The sequence below is a fragment of the Capsicum annuum genome, chromosome 2 (genome assembly GCF_002878395.1).
Source record: "Capsicum annuum cultivar UCD-10X-F1 chromosome 2, UCD10Xv1.1, whole genome shotgun sequence".
Lineage (NCBI taxonomy): Eukaryota > Viridiplantae > Streptophyta > Magnoliopsida > Solanales > Solanaceae > Capsicum > Capsicum annuum.
Genome location: NC_061112.1, coordinates 65,904,359 through 65,925,915, shown reverse-complemented (window position 1 = coordinate 65,925,915; position 21,557 = coordinate 65,904,359). Strand labels below are relative to the sequence as shown.

The window sequence follows — 21,557 nt, the reverse complement described above, 5'->3', positions numbered from 1 at the left end:
GAACGTCGTGTGGAAGCTTAAAGTTGCAAAACCAAAGCATTAATAATTAAGATGAAACATAAAATAATACTAGGGCTTAATACTATTATATAAATTGGCCAATTAACCAACATATAAAACCTAATATAAAAGGTATAAGAACTAATAAGAGAGCAAATCTCCTCCCAAATAAGACTTTTAAGGTATAAAACGTTTCCTTCAAGAAAGAAGTTAGTCAAATATGGAAGAGTTTTACATTTTTCTTTTAGAGAACTTAAAAGTAATTATGGTTACTTTTATTTTTCCTTTCAAGAAAAAGTAAAACTTAATTTTGGTAAGAAAATCAGGACAAAAATCCTAGTAAATCTTCATTTTTTGGCTTGATCTTCTGGCAAAATAATCTTGATCTTCCTTCTTCACATGATCTTTATATATCATTATTGCTTACCATGATTAAAAGTTGATATGGGTTAAAAATTCAAGCCCTATGTGTTAAAAATTAAAGCATGGGTTGATACTATTAGAATCCTGTGTTATAAGTGAACAAAGTTAAAAGTGAAGCCTTGTGCATCAAAAGTGAGCATAGGATAATAGTGTGGCTCATGCTTAAAAGTATATGCACGGGTTGAAAGAATTCCAAGCGTTGAAAGTAAGTAGGGGTTGAAAGTTGGAGCCCGATACAAGCCAAATTGGCTCCACTCTTTTGGGATCTATGCTTTAAGGACCAAACCTAAGGATCCACAACTTGATCATCTGAAGGAAGAAAATACGTGATTGGAGGATAGCTTGGAACGCGGGAAAGGCTATATTTGATAATGTCATCCCAAGAAGCATTGAGCCACATCGTGTTTAGAAGATAGCATGGAAACTATGAGGTCTACAAAGCCATAGGAAGCACGGGCGCCACATAGGGCCTATTTGCATTATTTGGATCTTGGGTCACTTTTGGGATCATGTTGCATTTAGGGTCACTTTTAGGCCCAAGTTATAATAAAGGCCTTTTAGATAGTTGATGAATGATGTTTTGAGATACATTTACGAATGTTTTAAGCTTATTGGGAGCTTATGGATTGTTGAGAAATATGAGTTGCTCAAGATTCCATTCCCGTGAGGTCCTTGTAAGAGGTTGGTGTTTATGATAATCAATAGGAAGGTATTAGGGTTTAATATACCCTTCTGTTGTCCTCTCTTTATCAATTTATGTCAATCTATTTATCCCTTTATCCTTTAATTATTTTTTTTCATTATTTTCCTTTGTTTTCGTATATTTTTGTTTTTGTATTTTCATCTTGTATCATTTGGTATCAGTGTCGAGCTTGATTTCATTCCTACGAATTTAATTTTGGGTCTCGTTGTGTTGAAAAAATAAAAAATCTCAAAAAAATTCACTATTTATGTTTTTGCCCTTAGGTCAAATTTTGAGTTTTGATTTGTGTTTTCTTGTGTTTTAGTGTTAGATTATTGTTTCCTAACACTATTAGAGTTTAAATATCAAATTTGAGCTTAATCAGAGTTGATTTGAAGGTTCTACCATTTATGAGTTGAGCTTGAAGAAATTTTGAAGTGAGTCTTTAAATCTAAGAATTTTGGGTTGAAATTGAAGGTTGAAAAGTATTGGTATTTGTTACCTATACAAAAAGGAGCTTAGATTTCAAATTTGGCGCGATCCCGAGTTGAAATAAGTGAGTTGGGTTTTTTGAAATCTTCATCTTTGTTCTTGATATTCTTGGTGAAGAAGAAGCAAGAAAGTACACTTCGATTTTCCCTTGGTGCAAATTTTGGAAAAAGTGTTTTTTTTATCCATAAAGGGTAAATACGAGGTGAAGTGAACCCCAAAAAGTCACAAAATTGAAAAAATCAGCCTTGGACGTGAAACCCAAATTGCATCAGATCTGATTGTGGTTAACGAGGAGGTTGACGTGCTATCAACTTAGCGATAAGTTATCACTCTAGTCATCAACTAGGTGATGAGTTGTCGCTCTAGTCATCAACCAGGTGACGACCTATCACTCTAGTCATCAACTAAGTAACAACCTATCAGCCTCACCTAAGGCAGCCTTCAAATCCTATTTTGCTTGGGGTTGACGACAACCTTGATGAGTTATCAGCTCAGTGACGACTTCCAGCCCCGTCGTCACCCTAGTGTCAACTTAGTGACGTGTTGTCAACTAAATCATCAACTTGGATAGAATCTCAGTAAGCTCATCTTTTTGATTCCTAGTCTCTTTATTAATTCTTAAACTTATTTTCTTTGATTTTTAAACACTAAGTAACAACTAATAATTGGTCTATTGGTTGATTAATTGGTTCTTGAGTCCATTTTTCTTTTATTCTCTCTTTGTATGTTTTTAATAGTTTGTTTCTTTGTCAACTTCGTTGATCCAAGTCTTTTCTCTTTCAATTGAGTCATCTATTACCATGGCCTCGGTTGTTGAGAATCAACCAACACTAAGCCGGTCCCAATTTGATACTCTTTGGGAAGCCATCATGGGTTTTCGACAAGATATGAATGATTGGATTGAGGAGCGGCCACACTTAAAGGGAAAAATGGAAAATTTGAGATGTCTTACTCCCCAAAACACCTCAAACGAACAAAACACTTCCACCATTACTACCCCTCTTTAAGAAGGGGGATGATACAAGCTAAATTGGCTCCACTCTTTTGGGATCTATGCTTTAAGGACCAAACCTAAGGATCCATGACTTGATCATCCTAAGGAAGAAAATGCATGATTGGAGGATAGCTTAGAGCAAGGAAAAGGCTATATTTGATGATGTCATTTCCTAGAGTAAGTCGGAATGGGAATTGGATGGGTGTTGTGATTTCGAGGAATACTTATAAAGTTGTAATGGAGATTTATGCATAATTTCACGGGAATAATGATTTTTAGTACTCAAATCTGCCGGATTCATATATACGAATAATTTGACCATAAAAAAAGGACTTGGAGCTGAGTATAAGGTTGTTTGTTGAAGATATCTATGCATTTGGTAGGAATTTTGGTACTATTTCCGGTGGTTTTCAAGAAGGAATCAATCCTTTGTTCTGGGAACTGATTTCAACCTTTAATCTCCCTTTATATGATGATTTAACGCAATTTTTGAAGCTTCTACTTGATGATACAGTTCACTTTTTAAGTCTTGGAGTGACGGATAGTTTATCCCATTTTGTTTAATGGATGGAAATTTGCATCTATGGGTAGATAATTCTGCATTACTATGTTAAGTCCAAGCTAAAGTTGTTGACTATTGTAATCTAAGTTTAACATTGAGCGATGTTTGAGCTTTCAAGGAATTGATGAGATTGAGATGGCGAGGAAGAGCAAAGTTTCGGGACGGGTGAATTCAACTTTAGGAATTTAACTACAATAGTTTCTAGAGAAGTGAAATTTAAGAATAAGAGAAAGTTCTATCTTAATAGTACTGGAAAAAGGGTAAAACAGAATATGAAAGAAGAGAATATAGTAAGTGTACTATCTTCTACAGTTATCGCAATTTCTCAAACCACTATGAAGAAGATATATCCACTTAGCATGACCATTAAAAATTTGTCGTCGTCAAAGAATGATATGATCTTGATGCTTACCGATCTAGATGGGGGGAGACAAACTCCATTAGGGGTTTATCCATCTCGTTGATAAATTGACAGAAATGCAGTGGGAGGATGGTTGTTCAAGATCATGAAATCTAGTGGAACCATCACTCAACAAACTTATTCTTATAGGGATGAAGTTAGTTGCCATTCTCGAATCGTTATAGCTGCCAGTGGTACACTTACGAGCGATACTGCAAGCAATCTTTGTGCAACTTCATTATAGTCTTCATTGCATAGTTCATTTTCAGCATTGTGAATTTTGACTCAGTTTGAGGAGTCCTTTACAAGTTAAATGCTCCAGTCCCACGATGATTTCTTTCCTTGTGACCATATTGGTGTATATTGCATCAGCTAATTTGAACCCCTAAATCTTGTCTCATTATTAATTATAAGCAATTTGTGTTCTTGAGTTCTTTTTTTTACCTGAGCCGGGGGTCTATCGGAAACAACCTCTTTATCTCACCTCTGAGGTAGTGGTGTTGCGTACACTGACCCTTTCTAGACTCCACTTTTTTGGAAATATACTGGGTATGTTGTTGTTGCTTTATGGCTCAATAAGAAGTGAACCGGCAGGAAATGAACTTACATTGATTATTTTCTGGTATTTCTTGTTTGGAATGTGATTGAACTCTGGATTGTCTTTTTTATCTTGTGGATATCAATACACCTTCAAGATTTGATTCCTCAAATCCTCGCTGATGACTGACTAGCTGCGGCCTCCAGAACCATCACTTAAAAAAACGAACATAGGAACATCTCATCTCAAGTAACTACTATGATGCCAAGTCAAACTACGTTCTGATCATAGTAAAAAGTATTTGATATTCTCGGGAAGAAGCTACATTAGAACAGTCAGGTTGCAACTACGTTTCAAAAGATGTTTCCACAAATTTGGAAAAGTTCACGAGTAATAACATGTATCATTTTCGAAAGTAATATCTTTTCAAATTTAAATAGATTTTACGATGTTAGGCTTCTAATGTAAGTTTTCTGTCAAAGAGAAAAGAACATAATTAAATATATTAGTGGATTAGCACATATCAACAATGCATAATATACAAATTATGAGAATAAGGACATTATAAATCTTTTTCAAGCAAAAAAGGAATATACTACTAAACTATGAGAATAAGGACATTACTTAATTAGTCGAATGACCATATATAGTTTAATAGTAATTGTTGTTTAATTTTATGTTAGTCAATATTAGCAATACATCAAACTTCATCTAAATCACTATTAAAAAGTTATAACAATGTACTTTGACGAATGAAGTTATTTGTTGTTCTTGCATGTATAATCTATGTCTCATCTATTACAGTGTAGAATACTATATGAAGAATATTATAATGAAGGAGCCTATTATAACTTCAAGCGATTGATATTGAAGAATCAAATTGTTCATAAATTCACTCTTATTAAAAAAACTTGATTCAGGTGTACACTAATGCAATAAAAAAGGAATGCTTCTAAAAAAGAGGAGAAGAGCAAAGTGTAGCAGAAGTCTACCAAATCAAACACGTTCTGCTCACAATGAAATCTTCAATAAACTACACTTTGATGCATATTTAGAATGTATCGTTTAAAGCTGAAACGAATTACCAATTTTCACAGAAAAGCCGAATTCATAGAGTATATGTGGAAGAGGAATTTCATCGAATACCTAATGTGCATAATAAGAGCTAAAACTGAACAAATCAATCATCCAAATCAAAAGCACATCAGGGATAAAGTAAGGATAATTAGAAGATTGAAGGAAAAAGTGAAGATGAGAAAAGGAGAATTACAAAAAAGGTACTTTAAAATTGCAACTACATTGTCAAAAAGTTGAATTGGGTTTGTATAAAACCCAATAATTATAAGGGCGAAGCTCACCGATGAAGGAAGAAATACAGCAAGATTGAAACTGAGATAAAGACTTGTGGTCTCATATGGAATTGTGTTCATCCATACACATACAACAGGTAGAGCATGAGTTTAACACATACAAATTCACTTAAAATGACTAATATCGCTTAGCGGCAAGCTGACAGGACAATGCTTTCCCTCTCATAATCTGATTTCCATTATTATACCTAAATAAAAGAACAAAAGTTCAAATCAAATGAAGTGCAGATGACTCATAAACTAATTGAAGAATCAAGAAGAAGAAGAAGAGCAATCAAATAGAAGCAAAGGCTAAGAACGAGCAAGTAGAATACGACCATTATACTACCGCAAGCTTACATAAGCAAGAATAATCGGGAAAAAATTAAAATAAAATCATGCGTGAAATGAAAATACAAAGATAAAAGAGAGCAACCTTGAAATGAAGAACAAAGTAGAATAATAATTTTTCAAGACCGGTGGAGAGAGGAAATATCTTTTTCTTTTGAAATGAGTGAGATGAAGGTTGAAGATGCTTATAGACTTCATAACTATGTGTAGTATTTGTATAAAGCCACTTATAAAACAAATTTTTTAAGATATTTAATGGACTCAATTTACTATTTTAACTTTACATATTGAGTTTAATTTTAGTTTAACCATTGGTGTCCCAATGCTCACATTAGAAATTAAACATATAAAGAGGTGAATAGGCATTTATTCTATAATTTTTTTTTTCTTATAAGCACAGCCTAATTTTTTGATATATTTTCCTCCCTCCGTTTCAAATTATGTGTCATTATTTTCTTTTTAATACGTCCTAAAATAAGTGTCGCTTTTTCTTATTTGATAACTTTTTAAAGACACAATTATCCTTTTATCCTTGTTGGTTCCACTTAATTAAAGAAAAAAAGATATTGACACATTTTTTGATAAAGCTTAATTTGATAAATTTTATCAAATTGTCCCTTATTTCTTAAATTCTTTGCTCGATCAAATCACGATATGTAAAATGAAACGGAGGAAGTACTATTTATGTGAAGTGAATTGGCCGAGTTAAAATATGGGCCCATCCAATTTGATATGAGCTAAACAGAGTAAGTTTGTCAAAATAAATATATAAAATAGTTGCAGAGGGTTCCAAATTCCAATTACTATTAAATTTTCTTTGCTTAACCATGACTTGACGGCAGCAGCGGTGATCATTTTGTGGAAGAGTCAAAGAAGGAGAATTGGTTGGAGAAGCTGGACTCTTTCAATACAATGGGAAGTAAAGGAGGAGTGGGAGGAAGTTCAGCACAGAAATATATATGGGAAGGAGCAATTCCTTTGCAGATTCACCTTCATGAATCCGAAGTCACTACTCTTCCTCCTCCCGCGCCTGCCCTGGTACGAATCGATTCTTTGAATCTATAATAATAATAATAATAATAATTATTATTATTATTTTTTTCTGAATGTTAAGATTCTCTGCTCTAAGTTTAAACAAGAATTATTGACCCCTTAAAATGATTGATTCACTACTAGCGTGTCCAGATAAGGGGTTAGCTGGGGTAAATGCGGAACCACTGTTGAACCCATTGGGGAAAAGGACCTGCCTTCACCTCCGACCTATATATTGTTATTAGGGGAAAAGAAAAGGAAGTCTCACATGGTTCGATGAAAAGCTCGTGGCATCTCCTAGAGTTAAAGATTTTAGGGTCTTCAATAAGGCATTATTGGGTATGGTTATGGAGATTCAGGTTAGAGGAACAATCTTTTTGGAGAGGGGTAACAGTAAACAAATATGGGGCTATGGAAAGAGGGTGGAGACTAAAGATGTGAATATGCCTTATGTGTGTGGTTTAGGGAGGAACACTATGGAAAGATGGGTAGAATTTAGTGGTAATGTATCAATTCAGGGTACGAGACAGGAGGAGATTGAGTTTTTTGGGGGGGTAAGGTGCGACAACATTTTAAAAGAGGATTTACCGAGCATTTATAGAGTATCATGTCAAAAGGAGCTGACTATCCAACAAATTTGGAGTAGACAGGGTGGTGAGACTTTTGGGACTTGGGGTTAAAGAGAAATTTTCATGATTGGAAAGATTGTTAGATTCTCTTCACAAACAAAGCATGGCATTTTCTTGTCATAATGCATGGAGGTGGGATTTGGGGAATTGCAGTATTTTTTCTAGTAAGTCTTTTTATGAAAAGTGATTAATCGGGAGGAGGCTGCCTTTCCTTATATTTCCTCTGTCCTAGTTTATGTGATGAGCCAGGACATCTTTGGCATATCCACCAGCAGCGCCTTTGGCATGATAGGCAGGCAGCATATCTTGATCCATACTCTTTTCCTTGTAGTCAGTTTTGGAAAGAATGATGCCTTCTTACATTTGGTGTCAATTTAATTTTAAACTTAACGTTGTACCCTAAAACAAATAATTTATGCCCACACAAGTATCTATAGCTTGTGTTAAACGACAAATTTCAAAAATCTTCGTTTCATTCTTACTAGTCAAACACCTTCACATAACTTGGGATGGAAGAAGTAGTTCAATTTGGATTCCGAAGGTTCTAAGGAAGGTGTGTTTCTTCACTTGGTTAGTAGCTAGAAGGGTGATCTTAACAGACAAGAATCTTAGGAAGCGGAACATCATTTATGTCAATTTGTGCTTCATGTGAAAGGAAGCGGGTGAAGATGATGATCATCTCCTTCGACATTGTCATTTTTCCTCGAGGTTATGGTGGGACATTTGCCAATGGGGTGCGGCATTAAAGCAGGAACATCTCTTCTAATCCCACAAATATAGCTCTTTTTGGAATTGAGCACATTTAGGTTCAGATAGGTTTTGCGTTCCTAATTCCAGTCGACCATACTCGTCAAATTTCTTCCTGGTCAAAAAAGACCAACCATATGGTTAAACCGACGTTTTTCGGTGGTTCCTATCTTTTTCATCACGATTCAAATCTTATCATCCATGTCGAAGCTAATCTTAGGAGACAGAAATCAGCTATCCTCTTTAGCTATTTAATTTAATGCTGTGTCATGGTTATTATACCAGACACATGAGTGAATGCATAATAACCCGATGCAGATGCTTGCATATACATATAACTGACCCCCCCCCTTCGACCAGACACACACGCACACATATATATGTATACTAATATGCAAAAACTAATTTATTTTTTATATTTGATGGTGTTTCATATTGCAGATTTTAGCGCCTCGAATTGGGTACCTGCCTCTTTTAGCACCAAAAATAAAGCCTTTCTTCAGTAGTTCACTTCCTCCAGGTGTAGATACCATATGGTTTGAGTACAATGGCTTGCCTCTCAAATGGTATGCATACCTCATGCCAATTGGTGTATCTTGGAGATGAGTTTATTTCTCAGTTGTTGAATTGTTGGGCCGTTAAAGTATATCCACTGCTAACAATTGTATTACACTGATGACATGAATGAGTTCACTCAACGTTTGGGAGATTTCTTTATTCTAGATTAATCGTTAGCAATGACTGATGTTTTTCTTGTTCGAGTATCATATTTTCCAGGAATATGTTACTGTTCTTTTTCCAGTTTATCTAGTTTTTGTCTTTACAGCTTTCTTGGTCAGATATCACACCATCCAGTTATCTTTTTTTTTGTCACAATTATGCAAAACTATCTTGTCATGTGTTCTCTTTATCTGTCGATGTCTGTTAACGGTAGCCAAGTAAGTCAATTAGAACGTTATCTGGCATCTGCAGCTCAAATGGTATAGCAGTTGATGATCAGGAATTGACTTATTCATTCTGGAAAATCTTCCTTGAGTAACATTTGAACAACCTGAAGAAGTTGATATCACGTTGGAAGTCTTTTCTTAGCTTTTCTTGTTTTCCTCATTTAAGAGTGTTTGAGTGCCCCTAAGTTTGTTTTTGTAATGCAATAAACATTTTCTTTTGATGGATATTTGTATTCTTCTTTCAGGTATATACCTACTGGGGTACTCTTTGATCTTCTTTGTGCAGAACCTGAACGGCCTTGGAATCTAACTGTATGTCAATGTATTTAGTTTTAAGCTAATAAGCTATGTGGAATTATTAGCTGAAAGTAACACCATATTTGTTGGACTTGTCTGCGGAGGGTAGTAAAAAGTGGTAAATTAACTTGATTTTATAGGATTTAGCAAGCACAAATAAGAAGTGGAAGTGCAGACGTGAAATTCATCACATCATCTTTCTCAAAGCCTCCACTTGTCGACTTAATTGAGGATGCAATTAATACCAATATATGAAGTTTGTTTAATGTCTTAATGAACTAAATCAGTAAGCTTTTCTCTTACTTCCCCTTTCTGCTTTGATAAAACAGGGGTTAAAGCTATTTGCTTCGTCAACAGAAGAAAGCTAAATGTTTTCTTCTCTCTTATATTAGATAGTAAAGATTGCAAACTCATGCCCTTCCTCATCAGTCATCCTCTCCCATGGATTTTTGCCAAAAGCACTCGTTAATATTAATTCTAAGCTTGGAGAATGAATGGTTAGGATGGAAATATATTGTATGATCAATTGATCACTTAATGTGAGATTTCTGGGCATGAATCATCTTTTGTGCAAATGATATTCTTGAAGATTTTGAATCCGCGTAGATTAATGGTCCGTTACATTTTATTGGTAGAAAATATAAGCTTGTTATCTCAATACAACAATTATTTGTGTTGTGACACCTTAATATTTTATTCATTTGAAGAACAAGAGGAAAAAAAGAGGTAAAAGGATGTTGCATTTTAAGTTACAATAAACTGTGTACCTTCTGTTCCTTTACATCCTTCCAATTGACTTCACGTGTCCCTTTTAGTAGATACATTTGATTAATTATTTTGTTTGTTTAATTCATTAATATTGTTGAGGTAAGGTTGTGAACTTGTATGTGTTGCATGTTCTGCGAAGTGTTGTACAACTAGTGTCAGGTGTCCTAAAAATTGTAGGGAGGTTTGTTTGAGAATCTACCGTCCTCATAATTGAATTTGGTGTAATTTCACATTATAGTAATTGCAAAAACCTGTTTGTTTGTCATAACGTAGTAACAGTGTAATTACAAACATAATATTTGGTTGCACAAGTTTAATTGCACAATTAGATATTATCAAACTTTATCTATTACTAAATATTCAAGATATATATTATTTTTTAAAGTATAGTATTAAATTATTATAAATTTGTAAGTAATATTGTAAAAAATAATTGATATACAGTTTCCAAATGTACAATATTTTTGTTGAATTAATTCATAAATGTCTAGCTAAGCACACATTTTTCAAAAACATCATGAACTACATATTTGACAAAAAATTAATATTACAACCATAATTTCATAACATTTTTCAAATGTGTGATAAAAGTAATCTACTAATTTTGACATCAATAAGTATATATTAAGTTTCTCTATATATATTAAGTTTCTGTATAACCTCACATTCAGCAGGACAATCCAACTTTAATGCACTCATTATAAGCAAAGTTTGTAGATGACTCGTTGTTTCTATGAATAGGAGGTATGGTTTCAAAAAATTAGGATGATAATACAACTAAGCGAAATAAAGTGAAATAAATAAGAAAGAAACAATTTATGAGCAATTACATGGAAGCACATAAAGTAAAGGTTTGGAAATGAGTAGTAAAGAAATGAAAGATAAATTATGTAAAAATATAATATATAAGAAAAAGAAACTTTAAAAATAAAAATAAATTAAAAAGAAAAACGACTATAAATAAAAATAGATTAAAAGGAATAGAAATTAAAATTAAAGTAAAAAAGAAATAAATTATTACTTAAATAATATCCTTGTAATTTACAGTAGACAATTACACCAGCAATTCTCAACCCCGTAAAAAATTAAAGAGCGTCTTACCTCCCTCAATTACACATAATTACATGTTGACCAAGTAATTACTTGGTTAGACAAACATACCAAAACTATATAAATACACCTATTTACACTCAATTCCAATTATAAAGTGGCTTCGTAAACAGGACTTAAAGTTCCCATTACCTTACTTACGTTGGACTTAAGTTTTATGATGTAGTATTCTTTAGTTAATGAAACAAGTTATTATATTACTCAGTTAATGGTGACACCTTCGTGCAATCACTCTTCAGGTACATTTTAGAGGCTATCCTGGAAATATTTTAACACCCTGTGAAAGCGAAGATAGTGTAAAATGGAGCTTTATCAATTCATTTAAAGAGGTGCGATATAGTTTCTTTTGTTAGCTTCTCACTTTAGAACATCCTTTTTTTTTGTGGGGTGGGTGGGGGTGGGGGTGGGGGGTGGGGGGTTAGGTAAAGTAAGTTTTCATTAACAGACCTCAGTACAAGTTGGTACTAAGGTTGGTCGGCTTGTAAAAGTTTGATCACACCTAATTCTTGTGTCCTACTGGTGCCGGATCATTTTGGTGGTGGACATATCATATCTAATTGCACGTGAGATTTGGTAGGCTATTTCACATACAAATAATTATATTTTCTATCATATTGAAGTAAGCTAAATTTGGTATCAAGTTAATCCATCCCCCACTGCCCACCCAACTCAGAATACGTACTAAGTTTATCTTAAAATTGTGCTTTCTGGTAGCTAATAGCAATGCTCCGGAACAGTGTGACTATGTTGTTTGTCTGAGATGTGAATCTCGGGATGTATGATTGGGTTCACAATCAATTCATTCAAATGCATCCACTGGATTTTAATTGTGAATAATCTACGGACAGAGGACAATGCTGGTTGTAAGAGCTATAAATCATGGAGGATCAGTGGTGGGGTTTAGCTTTAGAACCGAAGTCTGATGATGTTGAACTTATGGGGTACATTCTGACATTTTTCATTGGCTGATTTGCAGGCAGCATATATAATCAATGGGAACTGCAAAAATGTAATGAATATGTCCCAATCTGATCAATTAGAACTCTGGCGCTCCATTATGGATGGTATGCATCTTATTTTCAGGGTTAATAATACTCTGGCTTCTTTCATTTCTCAAGCGACTTATTTTTGTTGATTTATTACCAGCAAGGTAATGTGCAGCTTACTAGTATAACTTGTATGCGAAGTAGTAGGATGATAATGAAACCTCTTAGATCACTCAACAAATGCTTTCAAAATAAGGATAATCTTGAATAGTATCTTTTTTGTTCATTAAATTTAAACCTGTCATAACCGGGTATCAATCACCCATCAGAACACAAAAAGGTAAAAAGATCAGTTATAGATAAAGAGGTTTGAAGTGGTAAAAATCATGTGATGTTATTGGACTTTTAGTTTTCATATATGACAAAGATAAAAGTAAAGAAGAACATCAATGTATTGCTTCCTATACAAAAAAATAAAAACATGAAAGAAACAATGTATTGCTATCGATATGAAGAAAAAAAGAAAGAACATCAACGTATTGCTATAGTTTTTAAGGGGAAATGTTGTTATATTGGGTTTCTGCTTGTATTGGACAGTGAAGTTTCCATGAGAAAAATTAATGGGTCTTTCCAGAATTCTTTTCCGAGCTTGTACCGATCCAACCTGGTTTGCTGTTTATAGTTGGTGTCAAACTCTTCACCATACATCTAGAATTCCTAATTAATCACATTTGTGGCTCTGCCATTCTTTTTCTCCTCAGCCTCAGGGTACGTTTTTATTCTCATAGGCAAGTGGTAAATTAGAAGCAGAGTTCTGGAATCTTAATAGAACTTCTTGTAGATTTAGTTCTCAGATTTTTCATGTCTTGGCCTTCTAGGATGATTGTTTCCCAGAATATGCAGAAGTGCTTGAGATAAAATATTTCACGAAGCTAGCAAATCATTTTTTTCCAACAAGGAATTGTGATGTATTTCTATGGAATTTTAGGTCTTTATTAGCTCTTACCTGGGTGCACAATTTTCTGGAATATTCTCAGTTAGATTGTTAGTGTGAATGGCTTGTTGATCTGTTTCTATGAAGTGTTTATTCTTTATGTGGAATGTGAAGAATCCCTCCCTGTTCTCTCCTTTTTCCTGAAGATGTTAATATCATTAAAAGGTATCAAGAAGATGCAAAGGTTACAAAAGAGAGAGTATGTCAGCTCAATTACAAAAGAGAGGGTACTCTAAGACTGGGAGCTAACTCCAAAAATGAGAGGTACTTTTTACAGGAGAAAGGTTAACCCAGCTAAAGAAAACAAAGCATCTAGCCTTCGGGGAACTTCTTGAAGTTGAGATACCATTAAAATATCTGCAATTTGTCTCCGGCCAAATACTCCAAAAAATGCTTAGCAGATACTGTAATCCAAATCATTTTGATGGCTTTATCAACATTCTGTGAATTCCAGCTCGCATAGGCATCTAGAACAGTAAACGGTAATACAGCATAGCCACTTCATTCCAAAAACAGTAAGAAACATGCTCTAAAAGTCAGTTGCTACTGCGCACAGTGAAGGAATATGTGGTCGACACTTTCTGAATTGGATTAGCTCGTAAAACAACTATCGCCTAACTGGAAGTTTCCTGTTATCCTTTGCCAACACAAAGTTAACTGCATGCTGGTGAATTTCCTTGACAAAAGGCTGGTTTACTTCTTCATGCATTACTTTCTGTCATTTTTATGAATGCCATGCACATACAGCGGTAGGGGACTGTTTCATCTTTCTAGGCGATCTTATCAGGTCGACCATCCATGGTTATATCACTCACTGTGTTCTTGATGTAACAGGTAATTTAGACACTTATCTTCGAATCTCGTCTAAGCTTAAACTTGTCATAGTTGTGGACGACTTTTCAATACAATTGAACATTTCCTCTCCTAAATCACCGGAAAGCACTCAAAATGCAGATGGCACAACACCAGCTAAAACAGGTGAGCTACACACTTGTATATAGTCAGTCGAGCTTACAAAATGTGGTATAACTGTGGATGTTCAATTGGTATTGTCTCCTCTCTGCGCCCGATTCTCTCCCTCTACCCGTTTGAATAAATTAAAGTAAAAAACTCCTCTTTTGGTTGATTACATATATGTAAAAGTTGCTCTATAGTTTGTGAATGATGAATTTTGATTTGCCATCTCTAGGTAGTGTGAGAGATTAATTTGATATTCTTAGCACCGGTGCATCTGAGAGGAACTTGCCCTAACACTTAGTTGAGTGAAGCTATATTCTTGTTATCCGTGTCTCATTCTTCTTGATAAGATTTCTGCTGTCTTGAATTGCTTCATACGACAAGGCTATTCTTCAAATCTTAGTCACCTGTGTTGATTCACGATTAACTATTTTTTCTAATTCCTGCTAAAGCCGCGTCAGTGACGTGATACTTTATACCCAACTGTTAGGATTGTAATTTTATAATCCTTCAGATTTTTCTTGTAGACTCGGTGGACTGTTCGTGAGAATAATTCGTTGTGATTTTGGGTTAAAGTGGTGGAACCTGATTAGTAGCCCATGACACGTTTCTTTGTGTGGCACTTATTTCTTTGCGTGGCACTTGTGAGTTCTCTGAAGCAACTTGACACTAAGTTGCTCGGATTTGACTGCGGGTGTGGATCTAGAGGTCGGATCCTTCAAGATCTAAATTTTAAGATCGGGGGTATGGATCCAAGTATAGATACGACTGCAGAGATCCGGCTAAAAATAATTCTAATATCTAAAAAGAGGGTTATATGACTAAATTATGAGAGGTTATGTGGAAAACTTGCAAGGTATTCCAAAGAGAAAATGTTGATCAAGAGGAGAATCCCTTAAAGGAGATATAAGGAAAAGGACTGACAAAGAAATTTCTATTTACATGATATTCCATTTTCTTCAATTTGATCTTAGCTTTGTTTTTATTTCAAAATTTACAAAATTTGTTAGAATATAAGTAGAATTCTATATGCTATTTTTATTCCTACTCATATTGTAACAAAAATATTGTATATATCCCAAATTTCTCCGTCGATTCTAGTCAGAGTACCCAAAATAGGTTGACCAAATCCAATAAGGATCCCACACCCATATCATGTCAACATGGGTGCAGTTCCGAAATCGAAGACTCCGAGCAACTTAGATTTGACATGTGCTGTTGTAGCATAAGAGATTGGGCTCTTTCTAGGCTTAAGATTTACTTTAATCTATCTTGTCAGAACTGATGGGCATTTTCAAAGAATTGTATTCTTGCAAGATATTGGCTTAGGTTTGAATCTCTACAGAGATAAATCCCACTAGCTGATCTCTTCCCATCTACCTAGGTCTTGATGACAAGCACACAGAAAGTGCCAACCACTTGTTACTGCACTGTCCAGCTGCCTCGTACCTTTGGAATATGTTCTGTCTTTTTTTGGGTCATGCCCTTTTCTGTTGAGGATGCTCTTGAATGTTGGACTTCACGGGAAGTTGACAAAACCATCAAGAGTATCTGGATGATGATCCTGGGTGTTATATTTAGTGTTTATGGATAGAGAGGAACAAAAGATGTTTTGATGGAATTTCAACTTCTAGTAATCTTTTGCGAGGCAGATGTCTAGTTGACCTCTTTAGCTGGCCCAAATTGACCCCTGTAGATAAATTTAGAACTCTTCTTGGATTTTGTTAGCTCTATAGCTTAGAAAGAAGCTACAAATCCTTATTTTTGGGAGCTTAACTGACCTATCCTTGTAATGTTTGCATCTTCTTGATGCCCTTGAATGAATCTACTTACTTCATCCAAAAAAAAAAAAGAAGAATATATACTGTTGATTTAAGCCTGAAAAGATCCTTTTCTACCTTAATGGCGCATTCTTGCTACTTGGATCTTTTTTAGGGATCAACAAAGCAATCTACTCCATCCTAAATTTTTACACTAACTTCCATATAAATTGAATTCTGTTTTGTGCTGTATTCAGGTAGAATACCGGTTCGATTGTATGTTAGAGCTATCAATGAAGATTTTGACGAATTAGAAGCAGCACCGGTTGTTGAAAGTTGGGACAATATCTCTTACATTAACAGACCTGTTGAGATCCATGGAGATGGTAAGAAATGTGCCCTATATAGTTTACTTACATTTTGCACTTGTGCGTGCACACAGTGACTCAAACCTCTGGTAAATTCATGAAAGTCAAATGCATACATAGAAGATTGGTGATTATATTCCACATTTTGGCTTAATTTTTGTCTTCCTTTTCCTATGAGGTAAATGTTGGCTAGTTGGAATGTAGTTGTTTGGTTGGGTAGAATAAGATAATATGAGTAATCTTCATCTTTTGGTCCTTTCTACCACGATTAAATGACACGATCTGAACCAGGGCCTTGTCGTGATGGGCATCCCAAGTCCAACTAGGCCTGGAGACCACCCCCGTTACCCAACCCAACCGACCTACGCATAGCCTGAGTCGGATGAATTCCGAACATATAACAATATAGCGTTATTGCATAATCCAAGATTCTGGGATAGGTCCACTCAAACGAGTCCAACCGTCCGATATCCAATCGATAGCCAATAGCAACCAAACCATAACCATATGAGTTCCATAATAATTATATAATCCCAAAATAAAAGAGGATGGAACAACCAACACCACAGACCACCGGTGTCAGCCCCAATACCAATACCAATACTAAGGCTAACATCAATATTGATCCCGCCCATACCAACCCATAGTAGTTCTACAAAAGCCTCTAACCAAAAGAATACCAAAATCCGATTGGGACAATGTCCCCAACCATAACCAAAACCAATATCCATAAATAAACTAAAGTATGAAATAACATCCATGAAATGGAGCCTTCCGGAAAGATGGAAGCTCGCCACTTCAATCCAATAGCTGATCCTGAAGTCCGATCGCTAAGTAGGAGGAGTAGAACGGTCGGTTCCTGCATCGCGTGGGGATACAGCCGTCCGAAGACGGGTTAGCGGGTGAACGCTAGCATGAACTCAGAATAAGGATAAAATAATGTCATTTAACAAAACCAAGTAAACTATCCATATGCATACAAACCATACATATATACATATATAACCGTGTCGGGAAAGGGAACCGAGTTTAGCATGCATTTAAAACTATTAATCTGGGTATGTGTGGCTTAACCGTCCTTAACCAGCCACGGGCTATAGGGATCTAGTGTAACCCCCTGAACGGGCCCCGATGCGTGTAGCCGTACGAACCGGAGATACCATAAAAGTAAGGGATTCCCAAGTACCCTTCAGCTCCATGATACATATGTACAGTGTACTTAGAGGATTCCCGTGTACCTCGTAGTATCATATAAGGTCACCATGACCTACCCCTCATGTTGGCAAACATGAGTTTCCAGTCCGTTGGACTCCCACCTTCTCAGTTATCTATCACACCCCGCCTTTATTGCCCAATTAAAACCATTTCCAACCAACCAAACCATTGTTATTAACTGAGGCTATACATAGTGGTATTGTCATACCGACCATAACTTGCAAGTATTGTCCTTAGCCAAACCTTTTTGAGATCAAGGGATTCCCATGTATACCTATAGATCACATTATCCAATTAACTTGGGGGAGTCCCATGTACCCCACAAGTGTTCCATTATTATGATTACTTGGGGGATTCCATTGTACCCTATAAGAATGATTGTTAAACCCAAAACCATTTCATTTTGACCATTCCAAACCATTTAACCATTTAGGGTTTCATTATCAAGTTTAAACCATGCATAAGTTCCATTAAAAATCCAACAATGTAGTGAAAATATTCTCATAGGCATTTTATCAAACAGATTGGGGACATAGTATTTCCAAAACCAAAATCAATTACCAAATACCCATTCCCATGTAACCAATTATCCAAAACCACCATTAAAGTATATAAAAACGTACTTAAAACATGGGAAAACCATAACCAAGCATTTATAACCAAAACCCCAAATTATATTTGAAAACTCAAAGCCATACAATAATCAAAGCATGAAAACATTGTATAAAACCATGCCTTTAGTTGGAATTAACAATGAGGGAAGAGAACATGCCTTAAACCAAGAAGATGATGGAGAGAAATCAGCAACACAAGCATCAAATTAATCCTCAAGATGAAACCCTAGCTTCCTTTGCCCAAGAACTTTAGAGAGTGTTTTTCTAAGTGTTAAAGAATAGAATAATAGGGCAAATAATCTTCCAAGTGAGTTAAAAGTCGTGGGGCCTTATTAGGTTAAGTGGGGAAATGTTCACATTGCCCTCACTTAAACTGCACCAAAATCCTGTCAGAGGGATACGACTATCCATACCAGTCGTACCCTCCAATACGAGTGGTACCCACCACTCTTACCTAAGGCCATCTTCCTTGGACCCAACACTGTCCAAGGTATGACTCACCTTAAACCATGTTGTACCCATGCATATGACTGGTACCCATGATCCGTACCCCTGGCATAATAGAATCTATAGAGGATTGAACACTGCCCACCATACGAGTCCATGGTATTACAGCTCATGGTGAGCCACTCGTACTCAGATTCAACTTAGTCTACCAAATCTAAGATTAAGTGAAGGAAAGACCCAAACCAAACGACCCGTGTCCATCGATACGACTCGTATCACCCAAGTCGTATCCATTCCAGAAACCAAATCCAACCCACCAACCAATACTGTTTAGCATACAACTAACCCATACCACTCGTATCCCAGTGTACCGAGTCGCTTCCCCTAGTTGTATCCTGTCCAGAGACAAGAAATCCAACAAATTTTCTAAGGGTCAAAAACCTAGGGTGTTTCATTAAATTATCGATGGAATTGAGACACTCCTAGGATGAGGATAAATTGTGAGCAACCTTTGGAATAAAAACGTCTGAAGGAAGAAGTCCTTTGCAATGAAGGTCACCAATCTAATATGGGAAGAAAAAGTCATGGAGATTCTTTTGTGAATGTGTAACAAATGGTGCTAGCAAAGCTTGTGTAGATTAGGTAGTTGAGTTGAATTTAGTATTTGATAGGGGCAAAGAAGATCCAAAAGCAAAGGTGGGGGAACTCTTGCTGCATTAATTGTTTAATACTTGGGAGTCGGGAAATTGTTATGATTATTAATACATAATACGCTATCTTTGCAGGCAAATGCTTCACCTTGTATGATGCAGTAGTAAAACTTCTGCCCGAGCTTTTTGGGGAAAAACTTCCACCAAAAGATGATGTATCTAAAGAAGAAGTTGAGGTTGGACAGAAATTATCTCCTGAAGAAACAATTAAGAGCAGCACGGAACGAAGTGGGGAGATGTTGAATGAGCACATTGTCTCCTGCTGTGTTTCAGATGGTGCTGAGATCAAGCTCCTACGCATTCAGGGAATTGAACCAAAGATGGAGATTCCTTTTGCATGGGTGGTAAACAATTTGATGAACCCTGAATACTTTCTTCATATCTGTGTCTATGTCAAAATTCAAGAACCCATCACCATATAGCAAATACCTTAATGGATCAATTCTTTAGGAGATTTGGGAATTCTTTAGTTCTGATAATGTATATATCTCAATAACTGTAAAAGAATTGCATACATATTTTAGATGAGAGGTTTTCCTCTAGCTCCTGTCTATACTATTTGGCAGCAGGGCGAAATATCTGCGTCTCAAACTTCTCAAGGTTGCAAATATCCGAAGCTCAGGCATGTTAACAAGCTGCTAATGACAGCAAAAAATGAAGTAGATGTTTTTATGAGTGTCAAAGCCTATGCTGGGCCTTTTTTGTTCGACGTAGTAAGCGAAAAATTGCATTAACTTCGTGACACTTGGTTCAAGCTGTAATGGTCTTGTGATTCCTGAATTGTCCCTTATGTGATACTTGCACGATTATTGTGAAGTGCTGTCAATTTTATTTTACAAATTTGTACATAACACAATTTTTTACAAGAATTTATTCATAACTGGTCGTGGAAATTGGAGCAATGTATTTAATAGTAATGGATTTTACTTTCTTCCATAAATGTTATCCTCACTGCTAGAGACGGTTGCCACATGAATAATTTGAGTGGGATTACAAGAGATTGAATCATATCCAACCAATCACTCTTTATGGATTTGTTGACATAGTCTGGCAGAATTATAGTCTACAAATAAGATTGGATTGGGTAACGAATCACCCCTTGTTAATCTTTTGCAGATTTCCAAAATAACAGCAAATTTCATTATTTTCTAAAACGATGGGAAGAGAGAGATGCACCCTATTGCTTTTGCTTACAACATAAGTCAACGGGAAGGTTCAAACAGGTGTTTTTCTCTTTTGTCATTTGTTTTACTTCAATGTTGGCAAACTTTGAAAGTGGATAGAACAAGCAAGAGCCAGAAAGAAAAGTACAACTGAGACGATGAGATGAAAATTACAGAGTTTAAACAGCTAACAACAATTAGCAAATGGAATAGTGGCTCTTTCAAATGGTTGGTTTGGTGCAATTTTGAAGCATGTCACCTTTCCGTTGTCAGTAATCAATACGGGAAACCCAATATCTTGTTATCCAAGAGCATGTGGACATTAATGGAAGACCTTCGTTGAATGCCAAATAAAGTCAATCAATAGGTAGGATATTCTCAAACATATCTTGACAAAACTCTCTACAATTGAATTTGTTCCAAGTTATCTCTATATAAATAGGCTCATATATGGTCTGGTATCATTTCTTTCCATAATTAGGCCTAGATGGTAGCCTAAGTTATCTTCCATAGGTTGTGAAATAGATTGTCCCTTCCGCTTTACTATATCAAACAAAACTAAGTGAGATGACAAAAGAGGTAGAGATTCTCATCCAAATAGAACTAGATATGCACGGCACGGGCCTAATATATATATTTTTTTATTTTAACTTATGTGATGTAAATAAAATTTACATAATTAATCATTAAAATAATTTAAATTTTTAATTATTATAATTTATAAAAAATTTTCTTCTATCTCAATTTAAGTGACAATGATATAATTTTGAGAGCCAGCCAAGTATTTTATATTTTAAAATTTTTAAAATTGTTAAATATCTGTTTTATAATATTTTTTACATAATTTTTGAATAAGATATGAATACTCTCTTCGTCCCAATTTATGCGGCACAAATAAAATTTGGCAATCAATCAATTTTTTTAAATATTTTTCTTAATTATTGTTATTTACAGTATTTTTTATTTCATTTTCAAATAATATATGTTGTTTTATATCTTCCTCTGTCCTGTCCGAATTTATA

The 21,557-nt window shown here is 35.3% G+C and overlaps 1 protein-coding gene across 3 annotated transcripts; it reads left to right on the top strand.

Annotated features, from left to right (window-relative positions):
* Positions 1-6,531: 6,531 nt before the first annotated feature.
* LOC107857534 (autophagy protein 5) lies at positions 6,532-21,072 on the top strand. Of its 3 annotated transcripts, XM_047406312.1 has the most exons (9): positions 6,532-6,829; positions 8,641-8,765; positions 9,392-9,458; positions 11,561-11,650; positions 12,298-12,385; positions 14,136-14,279; positions 16,276-16,404; positions 19,448-19,716; positions 20,489-21,072. In XM_047406312.1, the coding sequence occupies exons 1-9, from the start codon at positions 6,704-6,706 to the stop codon at positions 20,522-20,524; spliced, it is 1,074 nt and encodes a 357-aa protein (XP_047262268.1). In that variant the 5' UTR covers positions 6,532-6,703; the 3' UTR covers positions 20,525-21,072. The 3 variants fall into 3 exon arrangements, with proteins under 3 accessions (XP_047262268.1, XP_016557806.1, XP_016557807.1); XM_016702320.2 differs by lacking the exon at positions 20,489-21,072 and having other exon boundaries at positions 19,448-20,265; XM_016702321.2 differs by lacking the exons at positions 11,561-11,650; positions 20,489-21,072 and having other exon boundaries at positions 19,448-20,265.
* The last annotated feature ends 485 nt before the right edge of the window (positions 21,073-21,557 follow it).

Excerpts from the sequence above, each read along its gene's own strand:
- LOC107857534 (XM_016702320.2), top strand. The coding sequence starts at position 6,704 with ATGGGAAGTAAAGGAGGAGTGGGAGGAAGTTCAGCACAGAAATATATA. Across the intron at positions 6,830-8,640 it reads CTCCTCCCGCGCCTGCCCTG|ATTTTAGCGCCTCGAATTGG; the intron begins GTACGAATCGAT and ends TTCATATTGCAG. Across the intron at positions 8,766-9,391 it reads AATGGCTTGCCTCTCAAATG|GTATATACCTACTGGGGTAC; the intron begins GTATGCATACCT and ends TTCTTCTTTCAG.